Genomic DNA, 15,115 nt, shown 5'->3' on the forward strand with positions numbered 1-15,115 from the left:
GCACACAAGGTGCCAGCCACTTCCTAGACATCCTGTAAACAGAACAAACGGGAAGTTTGGAGGATTGGGAGGCTTTGGAAAATAACTGCTTTGCTTGCTTGGAAGTATTGCCTGTTTAAACTCCATTTGAGGTTTGGTTGAGCCTTTTACAGCCTGGCAGACTCCTACATACTGGTTCCTCACGCCCAGCATTAGCCCTAGAGAGCATTGGCAAAGCTTCTCTGGCATGGTGTGCCACTGTGGAAACCTTCCTTAGGGACCTGCAGGCATAGCTCATATGCACGGGGTAGGCAAAGAATGGAGAAATGATCCCTCTGGAGTTCAGTCTCAGTGCTCCCAGAGGCAGAGGACGGTGAAGAGGCTCCCTGGAGTGGGCAGACTCACATGATTTCTTCTCCTAAGAAAAACAGGGCACAGTCTTGTTTTCACCATCTCTATATCCCTATCCTTCCTTGCTCCCAGGCTGGGCAGAAGGGTCCAAGGTTAAGGAAAGCTGATGGAAGAAAACAGCAGTAATGAAAGTCCTGCAGACTGTAGCTGGGATCTGATCTCCAAGGCAATTCTGACTTTTGGATACTCAGCTGATCCAACAGGTCATTGCCAGTCTCCAGTTGAAGATGCAGGAGATGCTGCACCACAGAGCACATATCAGAAGGTGCTTGTGGCTGGTCTGTCATGAAGTCATACAGCTCCCAGGCTTTGTCCTGTGCACAGCAAAAGTGCTGCTTCTGTCAGGGAGGAGAAAAATTGCTTCTTCCTCCTGTTTTTTCTCTGGGATGTGTTTTAGGATATGCAAGGTGACAATGAGGCACAAACCTGGCTTTGCTTTGTGGAGGGAACACTGTGCCATTGGGGGCTTGAGAAGGGAAAAACTCCAAGATCAGACCTTCCCCCAGAGCAGCTACAGCACTGGAGCATTGTTAGCTGGTAGGAATGAGGGTGGGATGTCCTACCTGCTGCTAGCTCATGTTGCAGCACAGCCAGGTTTGAATGCCTCAGAGCTGCTGAGGAAATGGGCAAAAATATCATTTTTGCAACTTTGAAAGACAGTTTCTGCCTGGTCTTCACCTGCCTTCCCAGGCTCTGCTGGGAGGTTTGAGGCTGAGCTGCAGGCAGGAGCAGTGGGAAGGCAGAGCTGCCCCATGTCACCTCCAGACCGTGTCTCTGCTCCCTTCTGAGCCGTGCTGAGCAGCTGTAGTGATGACTCGTGGGGCATGGCTATATTTTCACGCCGGGTACTCCCTGCCTTCAAACAAACACACCTTTGTTTTGGAGCACATTGGCTTGGCTGGATCCTTTTTTTTTTTTTCCCTTTGCCCAGATCATCTTCCCTGCAGCTGAGGGGAAACATGATGCGATGGTGAACACTTGTGCTCGGGGAGCTGCCTGCTTCAAAGCCTGGCTTGGGGTTACAGATAAACCAAGGGGTGGGTGAACACACAGCTCCAGCGGGAAGAGGACACCGGGTTCTGGTCAGAATGACCTCATATTTCATTTTCCCTTTTCTTTGACTCTTTATGTTCTAAATCCAAACCTGGGGAAGCTGCCCTGCATGTAACTCTTGTGTATCACTGGGAGAGGCAGGATAGAAAACAGACCAGCAGCTTTTCCATCAGCTTTCCTGGGCTTTGGCAGCTTAATTGCGTCTTTAATTGGCTGCTCCATGCTCCGCTGAGTGTCCGTAGAAGCAGACAACATCCATAAATCAAACTGCTCAGGTTTCCTTCGGTTATCTGATGGAAGCAGTGGGTGGGGAATAGCCTTGGGGTGCTCGTGTGTGCAGGCTTCCCTCCTTACCACAGTTAGATGTGGCCTTTCCAAAGGAGAAATTAAGGGAGAGAACTCCCCTTGTTGCAAAGTCGCCTTTGAAATGCTCTCTCCAAACATTTGCTTTGAGCGCTGTCCTGCTAAATAAACCATCTCCCCTGGGGTTTCACTGTGGGAAAAGCAATCTTTACCTGCCAGCTCCCTGCTCTTGTGTTTGGAAGGCATATTTCCCTGAGCTGGGGGCTGCCCCTTTCCCTGCCCTCCCTGCCAAGAGTCTCAGACCAGGGCAATCCCTAAGCCCAGAGCTCTGCTGTGGTTTGACTAGTGCTTTATGCCAGCCCTGGGGCTCATTGTATGTGACACTTGCACCAAGTGGCTCCTGCTCAGGGAAAATCACATCACTGAGTATAAACCCATGTCCGTGCTGTGGCCTGTGTGTGTTTGCCACTACATGCACACTGGGCTTGGGGCATCTGTGGCTTCTGGGGTTGGATTACAGGCTCTTCAACTCACCAGCAATCTGTTGGTTTTGGGATGGCTGTACATGCCATATCTGAGGAGATGGGATTGGCTCAATTTAGAGCCTCAGGCACTCCTTCTAACAGCTACTGAAGCTAAATAGCTCTGGAATGAACTCCCAAAAATCCCATTTTAACCCCAGGTGCTGCTTCCAGGGCTGCAACCACCATAAGATGTTTTCCCTTGGGCTGGAGAGAGCTAAGACAGGGCTGGCTCTGCTTGAACCAACCAGATGTTATATGAGGCTTGAAAATCTTTCCATGCCCCTGCCCTCATCTTCTCAGTACTGTGGCCATGTTTTGGGTGTCTGCTCTCTCATCAAAGCTTTGGCAGCTCTTACTTGCTCTCCCCTTGCCTCCCCAGGTACAAAAGGCCTGGAGTGCTCACCCTCCACCCCCACCATGAACTCCTACTTCTACAAGTTCATGATCAACCTGCTCAAGCGCTTCAGCAGTGAACGGAAACTCCTGGAAACCAGAGGAGCCTTCATCATCAGGTCAGAGCACCCCACCAGCCTTACTGAAGCCCCTGAGCACCCCTGGCACAGGTGGGACAGGGATGGCGGAGTCAAGCAGCCCAAGTACTGCATTCACTCAGAGCCAAAACAATTTGCTCAAGCTTCCCTTGCTCTCCCAACAAACGATTTTGGAGCAAACAGGATTTGCCTTTTACATGTCAAGGCACCATATTTCTCTCTCCCATCCCCGGAGGCAAAGTGGCTCCTTATTTAATAGTGTTGTCAGAGCCTGTTTCGTTAAGAAACAACTAGACCAGCCGGAGCACAAAGACAGGCTTGCACTCAGAGTGCCAAGCTGAGTGAATCTCTCCAGCCAGCTTGGTGAGGTGTTCACCCATCCAAAGCCATGTGTTTCAGTACATAGAGTTGGTAGATTTTGCTTCAGCTTTTTAAGGAGCTGAGGCGGAGGCTGGAGAGCCAAATGTTGTGAAGGCTGGAATGCCAAGTGTCGTGGCAGCTGGCAGGGAGTCATCTTTATTGCAATAAAATCTGAAAGGGATATCCATTTCTCAGCTCGCTGGGAAATAACAGAGTTAATGGTTGAGGCAGGGTGGAGAAATCAGTGAGGAGGTTGGTGGAAACTTTTGGGGATGTGGCATCAAAATGAGCAGGGGGAGAGCATGAGATACAAGCCATGCTTCTGTGGGAGAAGAGAGCCACCTCTCCAAAGGCACAGGGGTGTGCCAGGTATTGATGAAGGGCTCCCATCACTGCAGTGGGAAAATACAGCATGCAGAGCTCCCAAAATTTGCTAAGCTGAGCTTCATATGGAGTTGTATCTGCTTGGGCAGTAATTTTTGCCCAAGTCTGGATTAATCTTAGAGACAGTATCCCACTCACAGTGTCCACTTCCCTCTCCCCAGTCAACACAGCCCCTAGAATAAGCCACCCTTGGCAGGGAAGCGGCCTCATGCTGTGTTAGGGAAGCAGAGTGACCAGAGTGACAGTGACCTTGGGCAGGGTCCCATTTAATAGCTCTCCTGTACTGCAGCCACCTCCAACTTTTTCCCTCTGGCTGTGGCAGGAGGAGCCTTGGCTGGCAGGCCCAGCTTTCCCAGCAGCCAGCCAGAGGTGTGGTAGGACTGGCTCACAGCAGCTCAGCAAGCTGAGGCTTTTTACAGTGACTCATGCCCCAAAAAATCTGGTAAAGCAAAAAAAAAAAAAAATTAAAAAACAGATGACTCTGTCCTTTGTCAAGTCACGTTGTTGCTTATATGGGGTGGGTGCAGGACTGGAGCCAAAGTGGTCATTCTGGGAGGGTGAGCCATGCCCTCAGGTACCAGTGATTAACTCTGAAACCTACTGTTGGCGGGTAAAAGACTGGTGTAGACTACATCTCTGCTGCTTCCAGAAAAATCAAGATGAGAATAGAGGAAAAAAACTTTTACAGGACTCTCTGGCAAAGATTGATCTCTTGCTGGAGAGACTCAGTGAACGTGGGAGCCTCATGGAGCTATTTTTAGCCACTTTTCAAATTGAAGCCGTATGCGCGTTCCCACGTTACATCCCTCCCCTGTCCACAAGCCAGCTCAGCTGTTTTGCACAGCAGGGTGAGAAGCCAATCTCATATTCAACTTAAGAGATGCTGGGGATGTTTCATCCTGAGCTGGAGAGCACAAGGGGGATGCTTGAGAGACTGGGACATCATCTGCTGAAGTGTGGTCCAGGACCACTGCTGCCTCTTTCCCAGGCTAGCCTGGGAACACTGGAACAGGGAAGGAAAATAGACCTGTTGCATTCAGGCAATGATTTCCAGCTGAAGGATTAGTGTTCACAGGAAAAGGAAATGGGGGACAGGGGTTTTATTCAAGCACAGCACAGCAGTTTTCCCTGTCACGTTGTTGGTGGGCAAATTCAAAGGTTCACAAGGTCACACGGGGTGTGCGATTAAAGGTAGTTTATTTCTAATCCAACTCAAGTTTTTTCATGCTTGGTTGTTGACTCTGAAAGGACTTTAGTCGCTCTCCTGATATGTCCTCGGAGTCCCAGAGACAGAGGTTATGGCACATTGTGTGCTTGAGGATGGAAGTGAGGTTTGACCAGTTATCTCTGCAGGAGATGGGACCGTCTCTTGCTCTGTAAGGACCTGTGTTCCCCAAGATATGTAGAACTGCTCCAGAGCCTGGCTGATGCTGGAAGATGGGTGGGAGAAGTACCTGCAGCCTTCGCTGGCAGAATTCACCCTCCAAGCCTGGCTCAGGTAGAGATAGGGTGATGGGTGTGATGGGTGGTCTCACCATCAGTAACCCCAGTCCCAAGGTAGATATCTCAAGATGCTTTGCCAGAAAATACAGGGTGGAACTAAGTGGAAACACAGACTTCCTTCAAAATAGCAGAGAAACAGCTCCAAAAACTTCTATCATTCATAAGGAAGTATCCAGAGGATTTTTTCTTTGCCTGTGACCACCAGGCTGCGGATAACCCAGCACTGGCACCTAGTCCCTCTGCCAGCACTGTTCATGCTTCAAAGGGATGGATCGGTCTGCTGCCTTCCCAAGTGGGATCCAGTGTCCATCAAACCATGGTGTGATGCTTCAACTGTGCCAAGGGCTATAGGATTGGGATCCCCTCAACCCAAGGGGACCTCACAGAGAGAAAGCCCGTGACTCTGGTGGAACTCACGTGCCAAGGTGAGTCCCAGCAGGAGGAGCTGGACTTGATGATCCTTGTGGGTCCCTTTCAACTCACTGTCATCTATGATCTGTGAGAAAGGAAGAGCAACATGCAGGAGAAGGCTCTTCAATGCTGTTTAGATGCCTCATGAATATCCGGCTAACGGATTTGCTGAGGGGATTCCAATGGTACGAATCCCACAGAGTCTCATGCTCCCCTGGAGGAAGGAGGGAAACCTGCTCCCATGATCTCTTCCAAATTTTTTTTTCTGGCTTGGCATCAGTTTTCTGCATTGCAGCTGACAATGTTCCTTAGGGGGTCAGTTCTCTCGTACTGTCATTTGTGACCTTTTTTAGGCTGGAAGCCAATAAAATTAGTCTGCATTCAAAACTAAGAATACCAAGTGCTGCCTTCTCTCAAGCCAGGCACGTTTGCACTCGAAGGTTGCTCCCAAAGTGTTGTCAGAGGCAGGAGCATCAGTGTTACCTCCCACCTTGATAAGCAGATCTGAGGCCTTCCACCCTTTTCACTAATTGCCCTGGCTGGCACGTGGCCGTCCTGGATTCACCAGAGCCCTTAAGCAAGAAGCAAATATTCCCATTCAGTACTGACCTCTTGGAGCAGCAGAAAAATGCGGAGGCGCTTCCAAAGCATCACATGGCTCCTTGGAGCAGCACGGCTGTCCTCCGGGCAGGAGCCCTGTGGAGGGAAAGCTGCCTGGCCGCTCAGGAGGCAGGCAGCAGAGTGGCACCGAGCTTTTCAGCTCACACCGAGATTTACAGGCTGGAGTTAATGCCTGTTGGTTGGTACCAGCGCTGTGGGATGTGGGGATTAAGGGAGAGGTTAAGCTCTACTGCATGGACATCAGTGTTGCTGCTCAGAGCATAGTGTGAGGATAGGGCTGGCTGTCTTTGCAAGGAGCTGTCTTTTTCCCTCTTGTACCTCCCCAGGGCTGGTTGTGCAATTCCTGTGCTGTCCCCAGGGTCAATCTGAGCCGGTTCAGCTGGCTAAGTCAAGTCTAGCACCAAAGCAGCCAGCTTTTTGCTGCTCTCTGAGATGGAACAGCTCAGATATTCATGGCTGATGTACCTTGCCACAGCAAATGAACCCTCCAGGGTATGGGATGTGCTTGAGTGGCTGGAGACATCCCTATGCATGTCGTGTATGGATGCTTTGAAGTGCAGGGCTTAACTTTTAAGCCCAGCAAGGCCATTTTCTCCAAGAGCAGTGGCACCCTGAGGCAGAGAGGATGCCTGAGTCAGCACTTTGCTCCCCAGGCAGGCCCACACGAAGGGGTTGTCTCAGCTTGTTTTACAGAGCTGTTAAACAAACCTCCCCACTGCCTGGCACCTTCTCACAGGGTGTTTTCTGAGGTTAAACTACTTGGAAGAGGCCCTGGCATGACTTTCCAACCACTTCCCATGTGATACATCTGGTGGGACTTGTCCATTTGGCTGGAGATGGTCCTTGGCCTTTGGGGGTATTCTTGAACCCTGTGGGGGCTGGCCAGGGGGGCTGGCTGCTTCTCCATTCACTCTGGAAGACATATGCTGGAGCATATAAGGTTGTTCAGCCGATTTATGGCATTAGCTGGAGAGCTGGAAAATCCCAAGTCTCGTGATGGGGCCACAGATTTATAGTTCCAGCAGACGGGAAAGGTTCACCTGGCTGGAAATTCTGACTGTTCTTGAGATCTCAAAGCCCTGCTGGGATGAGGCCAGTGGAGAGCTGAGGACAAACACTGGCAGATCACACTGGGTGCATGGAGGGCTGTACGTGATGCCCTTGGGGCTGGGGTGGCCAGTCTCTCTTCAGGGGGCATGACAGAGCTCTTCTGCCTCTGAGAGGCTGTGGCTGACTGTACAACACCAGTTTCTCCACAAAAAGTAGTGAAAAAGACACAAAGTGAGTTTGAATCTGCTAACCAGGATGAGAAATCAGAGGAGGGGAGCAGAGGGCTGGAGTGTGGAGCACAGACATCCATCCAATGCTCTTGGCAGGCCGGCAGTGAGGTGCATGTTAAATCGCTTTTCACTGGCCTGCCTGGCATTCCCAGGGCTGTGCTCTCCGTCTGGGAGAGTGGGAAGGGCTGCCTGCCAGCATCCCAGTGAGCAGGGCTGTCGGGAGGGAGTGGGATGGGGGTTTAGCCACAGGTTTGGGTAGCAAGGGATGCACTGGGGATCCTGTATAGAGCAAGTGGGTGTTTGTTTTGGTAATAAGGGGGTGCCACGAGCACAGGATGCCTCTATACTGCAGTGAGCCAGTGTCCCCCCAGCCCCATCCTGGCTCCCACCTTATCCCTAACCTTGTCCTTTCCTCCTGCTGTGCTGTCCTCACTTCCCAGCCCCTCAATGGAAGGGGCTTAGGAGCTGGGGCTAACCAAAACCCTCCTCTTCCCCAAGCCTGGATGCTCTTGAGCTCTTCTGGACACACATTTTCCTTGGCCAAACACCCCAATACCTCCTGATGATCTGCAGGCACCCAGTGCTGGGATACAGGACCCACTCCTGGTCCTTCCTTTGGATGTGCTGAAGCCACTGTGCCCCCTCCAGCTCCCATTGCCAAACCCATGCCCTGAAAATCCCTCTACAAGTGAATCAGAGCTGGAGGGGGGACACGTGTCACCTCTTCCTCTCTCCCACCCTCTGTGCCACTGCAATGCAGAACAAAACCTGCGTTTGTTTTTGTGGGAACCGTTTGGCTTGTACTCAGCAAAGTGCAAAAAAAAAAGAAGGAGGAAAAAAATGGAGCCTCTTTGATAAACTGTGATATGAACTCGGGTAAAATCCAAACAGCTGTGAGTGCTACAAGGGAAGCTTCTGTGTCAGGAGGCAGCGAGCCTGCGAAAATCCACTGCTCTGCCTGCCAGGATGCTCGCTGGCCGCCTGCCCTCCGGCTTTAACGAACTGTGCACTCGCCATCCCCCTCCTCGTGCCTCGCCGAGAGGAGGAACCAGAGAAAGCTTCTTAGTTTGCTTTTTTTTTGTCCATTTGCAAAGCAGAAAGAGGGACTCCCTCTCATCCAGAGCCCCAGCCAGGCAGGACTGATGGAGCAGGGTGGTGAACATGCCCCAAGGTCAGTGGGCTTCTCCTTGCTCATCTCCAGCCCATTCCTCTGTGTCTCCCTTTAACTCTCTCTGTCCCCAAAACCTCCTCTCCCCAGCTTGCCGTGTAAAACCCCATGCCTGGAGATCCAGAGCAGTGCTACAGTGATGTGGTGGCAAACAGGCTCTGCTTTCCTTCATTCTCCCTCTGCTCCAGGCTTGCACTGTGAGCACCCTCCAGACTCTCCTCTGGCTCCTGTGGGATTTTGGAAGGAAGCCAACAACCCCGCTGTACCTCCAAAAGCCCCCAGCTCTCAAATTTCCTCTTTTACATTGCAAAGTGGGCTCCACAAGCCCACAGGAGCATGTGCTTATTGAGATTTTAATTCACTGAGGCTCTGGGACATCATTCTGGACACTCTGATACCCTCCCAACCCCATGAAGTAGGAGTCAAGAGGGAGGTAACCCAGCTTCCCCCAGGGTAGAGGTTGGCTCTGGAGTCACAATGCACCAGCAGTCACCAACAGCGTGACCTTTGCAAGGGAGGAGTCTGGTTGCCCTGTCAGAGGATTATCCCTGCTGGGAGAGCAGAAGCTGGGCCAGCCCTGGCCAGCTCCCTCCTGGGACTGTACCTCCAGGGAAGGACAGAACATGCCTCCACTGAGCTGCAGGGGCTGGATGAGCTGGGGTGCACCAGGTCCTGGAAATGAGTTTGCTGTGCTAACCCACCAAAGCTGCTCCAGGGCCAGCTGTACTCGGAGTTGCTTGGAAGGATTTGATGGGTTTTCCTGTAGAAAAATGGGAACCACATGTGAGCGGCATTGCCGGCGTGGGCTGGGACTAATTTGGGTCAGTGAGAGGGTGGAGGGGAGGAAGGGGAAATATGTGTAGGAGAGGAAAATCCTCACAGAATGGCCAAGTTCCTTCAAAGGGCAGGTCCCCAGGTAGGGATACCTGCTTCCTCCCAGCACTTTCCCTAGGATCACAGCAGGAATGCTGTGGAAAAGCAGGCTGTGGAAGGAGGGAGAAAGTGAACTGGACAAGTGGGGAGAGGAGCCCACAGCTTCCCTGCTTGCTGACTGTCATGTTCTGCAGAGCAGGGATTCAGAGCAAGCAGCTTCTGAAGTGTCTCCCAAATTTTCTTTGCCTGGCTGATGGAGTGAGGACCCTAATCGTGGAAAAGCAGCTTAACCTGTCTGATCCTGTTTGTTTGGGCTCAGGTGTTATGATGGTGCTTCCTTCTCTGGCTCTGCAGCTGTGACAGCTCAGTTTATTCATCTTTGTGGAGGGAAGAGCCAGAACAGGAAATCAGGCTGAGTAACAGTGTTTTTCCCCTACCTGTCTTCCAGGGGATCTTGCTCAGTTATCCCCCAGGCGCAGGGCACACTCAGTTAAAAACTGAGAATAGCTCATCTCAGCCAGTGGGTCCAGCTGGGCACTCTGCTCCTAGGATGGGATGTCCTCAGATGAGATATCTCTGGGTGGGACATCTTCAACTCCTCACTGAAAGCATAGAGCTGTGCAAAAGCCACCTTGGTTGAAGTTCCTGCCACTCAGGGCTCTTTCCCTTTGTGTATGAACTGCTCTTCGCATTCAGCTACACCTGGAGCTGGTACCCTCATAGCACTGGGTGCTTTCTTAGGGTCCTGGCAGGGCAGGGAGCATCCATCTGCTCTCCTCTCATTCATCTATGGGCCTTGGAGGGTTTGAGGGAGCAAGGCTCCTCAGGCTGTGTCCCTTCTTGGGATCTCTCCAGGGATCCTGGCTCAGAAGGCATGTGATCCAATCCAATGCTGAGAGGCAGTGAGCATGGAGGCAAGCCTGGCACTAAAGCTGAAATAGCATCTGGGGTGACTAAACCATGGCATAAACGGGGTATTTTTTCAGCTGATACTTGAGTTGGAAATGCAGCAGGGCTCGCTGAATTACAGGCACCTCCTTCCCTGAGCTCCAGGACGTGCTTGAGTTGTTGGCAGAAGAGACAAGGCTGCTTCACTTTCCACCCCAGGGTACGCTTATCCTTGAGCCATGGGACACTGCCACCTCTTCCCAGTCCCTTCTTCTCTTCCTTCTGGAAAGCTTCACCCTCAAACACAGAGTGTATTCCTGCCATAGTCTATCCTCCTGCTTTCAGAGGTCTGGAGATAGCCAGCAGGACCATTTTCCCCAAAGTTTGCCTTCCCTACATGGGTATCCAAAGGCTTATCCACCTCAAGGGCAGCAACATGCTCCCTGGCCATGCTTTTAGAAACAAAAGCACTTTTATTTCTTCATCTTAAAGCAAAGTGATGGGGAAGGGTGAGCAAGGACCACAGCTCCCATCTCTGTACAAGCTGTGCATGCCCTGAACAGGATCAGCCTCTCCCAGCTCCTGTTGCCACAGCATTGCACCCACTCCTTTAACCTATTTTATTTGCAGTGATGAGAAATTACAGGGGGAGAAATAAGGCGCTTGTCAGTTTTCTTGAAAATTAGGCCACAGCTGTCAGCCTGAAAGGGAAGCGGACGTCTCGAAGGAAGGATCTGCTGCTGCTCTACTGTTCTCCCTCACTCCCAAGCCAGCCCCTACCCTTCCTCCTCTTCCAAACAGAGCTTGCCTGAAAACATCAGTGCCCGATGTAAGTGCCCCTCTGGGAACAGGTTCTGGAGGGTTCAGATGAACATGAGTTGGTCCTCTCAGCTGGGCTGGTGGTTGGAGCCAGGCACGTGCTCTAATGCTGCTACTGGTGCCTTTTGCCTGGGGCTTGAAGCCTCAGGAGCCCAGGGCAAGACTTGCATTTGCCATCTATTTTGCTGTTGAGTCACTGGCAAGTTTAAAAGTTGGAAAAGAAGTGCTTCAGGGAGGTAATTTTTTGCTTTCCTGGAGCGTTTGGAGGGGGAGGTTTGCCTGTTTTTCAGATGAGCCTTTTGTAAATGCTCAGATGTTCCTACAGGATTTTGTAGGCTTTGCAGGTCATCAGTGACTCATCAGTGCAGGTGCTCAAGGCCAGGTTGGATGGGGGTTGGAGCAACGGGGGTTGGAATGAGATAGTTGTTAAGGTCCCTTCCAAGCCAAACCATTCCAGAATTCTATGGGCAGGATAGCTTTATCCATAAGTCACTATAAAGTTTCCTCAAGGAAACTCCTGGCACACACCAGCTTTAGCAGCTGGAGACTGGTACTGGTTGTCTGTCTAGTGGGCTTCGCCTTGGAGGACCTGTCACATTCGTCTGTGTTATGCTAAAAGTTGGGCCATACCTTGGGCTGAGTGGACCATCAGGTTTCCAAATTTAGTTGTCTTTTACCTTTTGGCCAATTCCAAAGGATATTACTCTTCCTTCTCCTTGCTCCAGCACTGTTTCCCTCTCTTGTTTGGTACAGAGCTGAGGGTATCTCACTGATCATAAAAATGTCCAGAGGTGTTGGATATCTGCTTGGAGAACTCAAGGTGATCTCATTGAAGGGCACTGTTCTCCAGGCGTGTCCAAGGTGGGAACAAGGCTGGGTTCATCACAAGTCAAGGTGGATGTGCCCAGCTTCAGGCTGGACTATCAGCTTTAGTGGCTAATGGGGAAGCCATCCTGCCAGCCAGGACAGGGACCTCCCAGTGGCCTGATGTCCAGGGGCATCAGGAGGAACAGAAGCCGTGGGCAGAGGCTCTGCAGGATCAAGGTGCTGTTTCACCAGTTGAAGCTGGTCTGAAATACTAATGCACATTTGAGCTGTATTCCTCTCAGGCATCCATCCTGGTTGCTCTGGGGATCCCCAGGGATGCCTGGGGAGCGCCTTACGTTGAGGCGGCTGCAGCCCAGCGCTGAGCTGGCACCACGGCTCCTTCGGCAGTTGTCACACTGACGGCTGCTGCCAAGCAGACGCTCCGTGGGAGGGTTTTCTTGTTTGCTGTAAAACACTCTGCACCTTTCCCTTTTCAAGCGAAGGCATCGCAGGGCTTGTCTCCTCCGGCTTTCCGAGATCTACACATCTCCTCCCAGAATCCACACATCTCCTTCCCAGATCCACACATCTCCTCCCAGGATATGCACATCTCTGGTCTGCAGCTTTTGCCGAGTTTCCCCAGGGAGCTTGATAACCATTCCAAGAAACCAAAGCTGATGAGGATCCTTATCCTCCCCAGACCTGCCTCCTGCAGAAGGAGCTCCCCTGCTCCTAAACCTTAAAACCCTTCAAATCCCTTACATAAAATGCTATGAATTTTGTAAAGCAGGAGCTGCTGGAGTTGCCATGGTTTCCCTTGCCCAGAGGAGCAGCTCTGGAGCCTGGATTCAGGAAAGGGGAGGGGGGTTTAAAATGTAGGACTGGGATTTTCTTTGCTAATATGGAGGGAAAGGATGGGACAATGACATCCTCCTGCCTTCCCCACTTGCTTCCTTCTCCCCTTCCCATCCTAATTTTATCTATGCTTCCTCTGCAAATTCCTAAAGAATCCCAGCTGCTGGGCCAGGCTGGGGATGCTGCTTTTCCTGGCCCGAGAATTTCAGGGGGATGGGGATGGGCAGTGGGTATCACGGAAGCTGTGGATTCCCTAGTTAGGTGGGTTAAGCCGGGACATCTGCTGGGGAGCCTGGGATGTGGAGGAAGGGTGGGGGAAAGCCTTTGGGAGGAGAGAGGAAGGGAGCAGAGGAAGAGGAGGGTTGGGAGGAAGTATGATGGGGCTCTGCCCTCACAGCTGTAGAAGTTTTTTTGAGAACCATGAGCAGAAAAGTGGAGCAGAACCCCTCAGAGCATCACTCCCAGACCTCAGCCAGCTCCTTCCACAGCTCAGGCTCTGTCCCAGTTGCTGGAAGTGGGACAAGACATGATCCTCTCCCTGCTGGGGCCCCATGTCTATTAGCCCAGAGCTAATAAAGCAAATCACTGGTGCTTAATGAAGAAGCACCTGCTTAATTGAACACAGCAGGATGGTGCTCAGCATGGCCAGGCAACGGGACAGGACCAGTGTTCCCCCAGGCACCCCACAGATCCCAGAGGAGATGGTTCTGCTGTGAGACTGGATCTCATCTTACTTTTTTTAGATTTCAGGGAAAAACAAACGTTTACCCTCTCCGAGCAAGCATTGGTCTGTCCTGAGCCTCTGCCACCCTGTTCCTGCGTGGTGGCTGAGGGCAGCCGATGGGCTGAAGGGGTTAAAGGGACGAGCGGGCAGGATGGGAACTCTGACAGCTCCCTGAAATGATGATGTTTAGATTAGCCGGTTTCCAGGCATCGAGTTGTCAAAGCAAGAGGGCTGGGAGGGACGCCGGGGCTTGTCCTTAATTGGAGATGTGGCTCTAAAGCCACCCCATCTTGCCAACATCCTCTGGGCTCCAGTGCACTGCCCTACAGCAGCTCCCTGCCCCTGTACAATCCCTGTTCCACTTGTTCCCATACCTCATCCCACTCCACCAACCATTTGCGTGATGGGAATTCATTGTGATTGACACTGCTGTGCTGGCAATTTGGTGGCTGCCACATCAGAGACACAGGGGGACCCCAGGGTGACATGGCACGCAAAGCTTGTGGTGACCTCTGTGGCTCTTCCATTGGCCAGCCTTGTGTTGTCAAGGAGTCCTGTGGGCAATGGGAGTGGGCAGGGTCCTGTGACTGCAGCAGGGGCTGGAGGTGACATGCTGGGTCCCTTGGGAGCCCCGTGGTTGCTCAAGGTGTCCCCCATTGTCATGCTGCAGGTGGATGCTGCCTCCCATCTGCCTGCAGCCATATTTCTTGGCTCCATCAGAAAGGCTTGAATAACCCTTTTAATTTAAGAAGTTAAATTTTAATGGCCTGAATACCACATTTCATTATCGCCATGTGCCTGCGCTGCCAGCTGTGTAACATTACCAGTATGTGCCATGATGCTCTGCTGCTCTTGTCTCCCTGGGGACACTTCTTGCCCTCTTCTTCCATGCCAGGAGATCCTTGGGGACTCTCTGGCTCCCCATGGGCAAGGGGATGCACATCACCCACAGGGATGCAGGGAGAGACATCTTACTGAAATGATGCCTCAGGGGAGATTAGCCAGTTCCTTCCATCATCACGTCGTGTATGTATGGGGAGATATATATATTTAAGGAGTGTATGTATATATATGCACACTTATTTATGGGATGTATATATCCAGGATATATTTATGGTGTGTACATACAAGGGGTATGTCTCATACTCTCTGTCCCCTCTGCCCTGTTCTCTTCCACAGACACTCAGCTGGTATCTGAGTTGAAGCCACCTGTCCTCTATTCAGTCCCTTTCCCTGCCTCCTCCCAGCCAGCCTGGCATTCCCCTCATGCCATCAAAGCCTCCCAGGGAATGAGCTCCTGGGGACTCTCTCACCCCACCAGCAGCCGCCTGGTGCTGGCAGTTGGGCTCAGCTGCTGGCTCCTGTTACGGAGGCCAGCAGCTGCAGGACCAGCCAGTTGTCCCCTCCTTTGGGGACTGCTTTTGGGATATACCGGACAAGGGGCTTCATGGAGGGGAGTTTGAGGTCTCTGCCAGTGCCATAGGAGGATGCTGTGCACTGGCAATCTCATTCTGCTAGTGGATCCCAGAGAACCTGGGGGCAGCTTGAGGGGCCGGTGCCCAAGCAGGACAGCATCCTTGTGAGGTGACACAGCTTTGAAGCAGAGGGATAGTCTCCACACACTTCTCTAACACCCCCAGAGTTTCCAGTTCCCCAATGCC

The 15,115-nt window shown here is 51.9% G+C and overlaps 1 protein-coding gene across 1 annotated transcript in view; it reads left to right on the forward strand.

The window, feature by feature from the left end:
• Positions 1-15,115, forward strand: part of VAC14 (VAC14 component of PIKFYVE complex) — a 57,667-nt gene that overhangs the window by 34,113 nt on the left and 8,439 nt on the right. The window contains exon 14 of the mRNA XM_005526296.3: positions 2,650-2,782. Within this exon, the coding sequence (XP_005526353.1) occupies positions 2,650-2,782 (133 nt within the window). The remainder of the gene's footprint in view (positions 1-2,649; positions 2,783-15,115) is intronic.

This window comes from Pseudopodoces humilis, chromosome 14 (genome assembly GCF_049639895.1).
Source record: "Pseudopodoces humilis isolate 2021_Gansu_Grassland_sample_001 chromosome 14, ASM4963989v1, whole genome shotgun sequence".
NCBI classification, from domain to species: Eukaryota; Metazoa; Chordata; class Aves; order Passeriformes; family Paridae; genus Pseudopodoces; species Pseudopodoces humilis.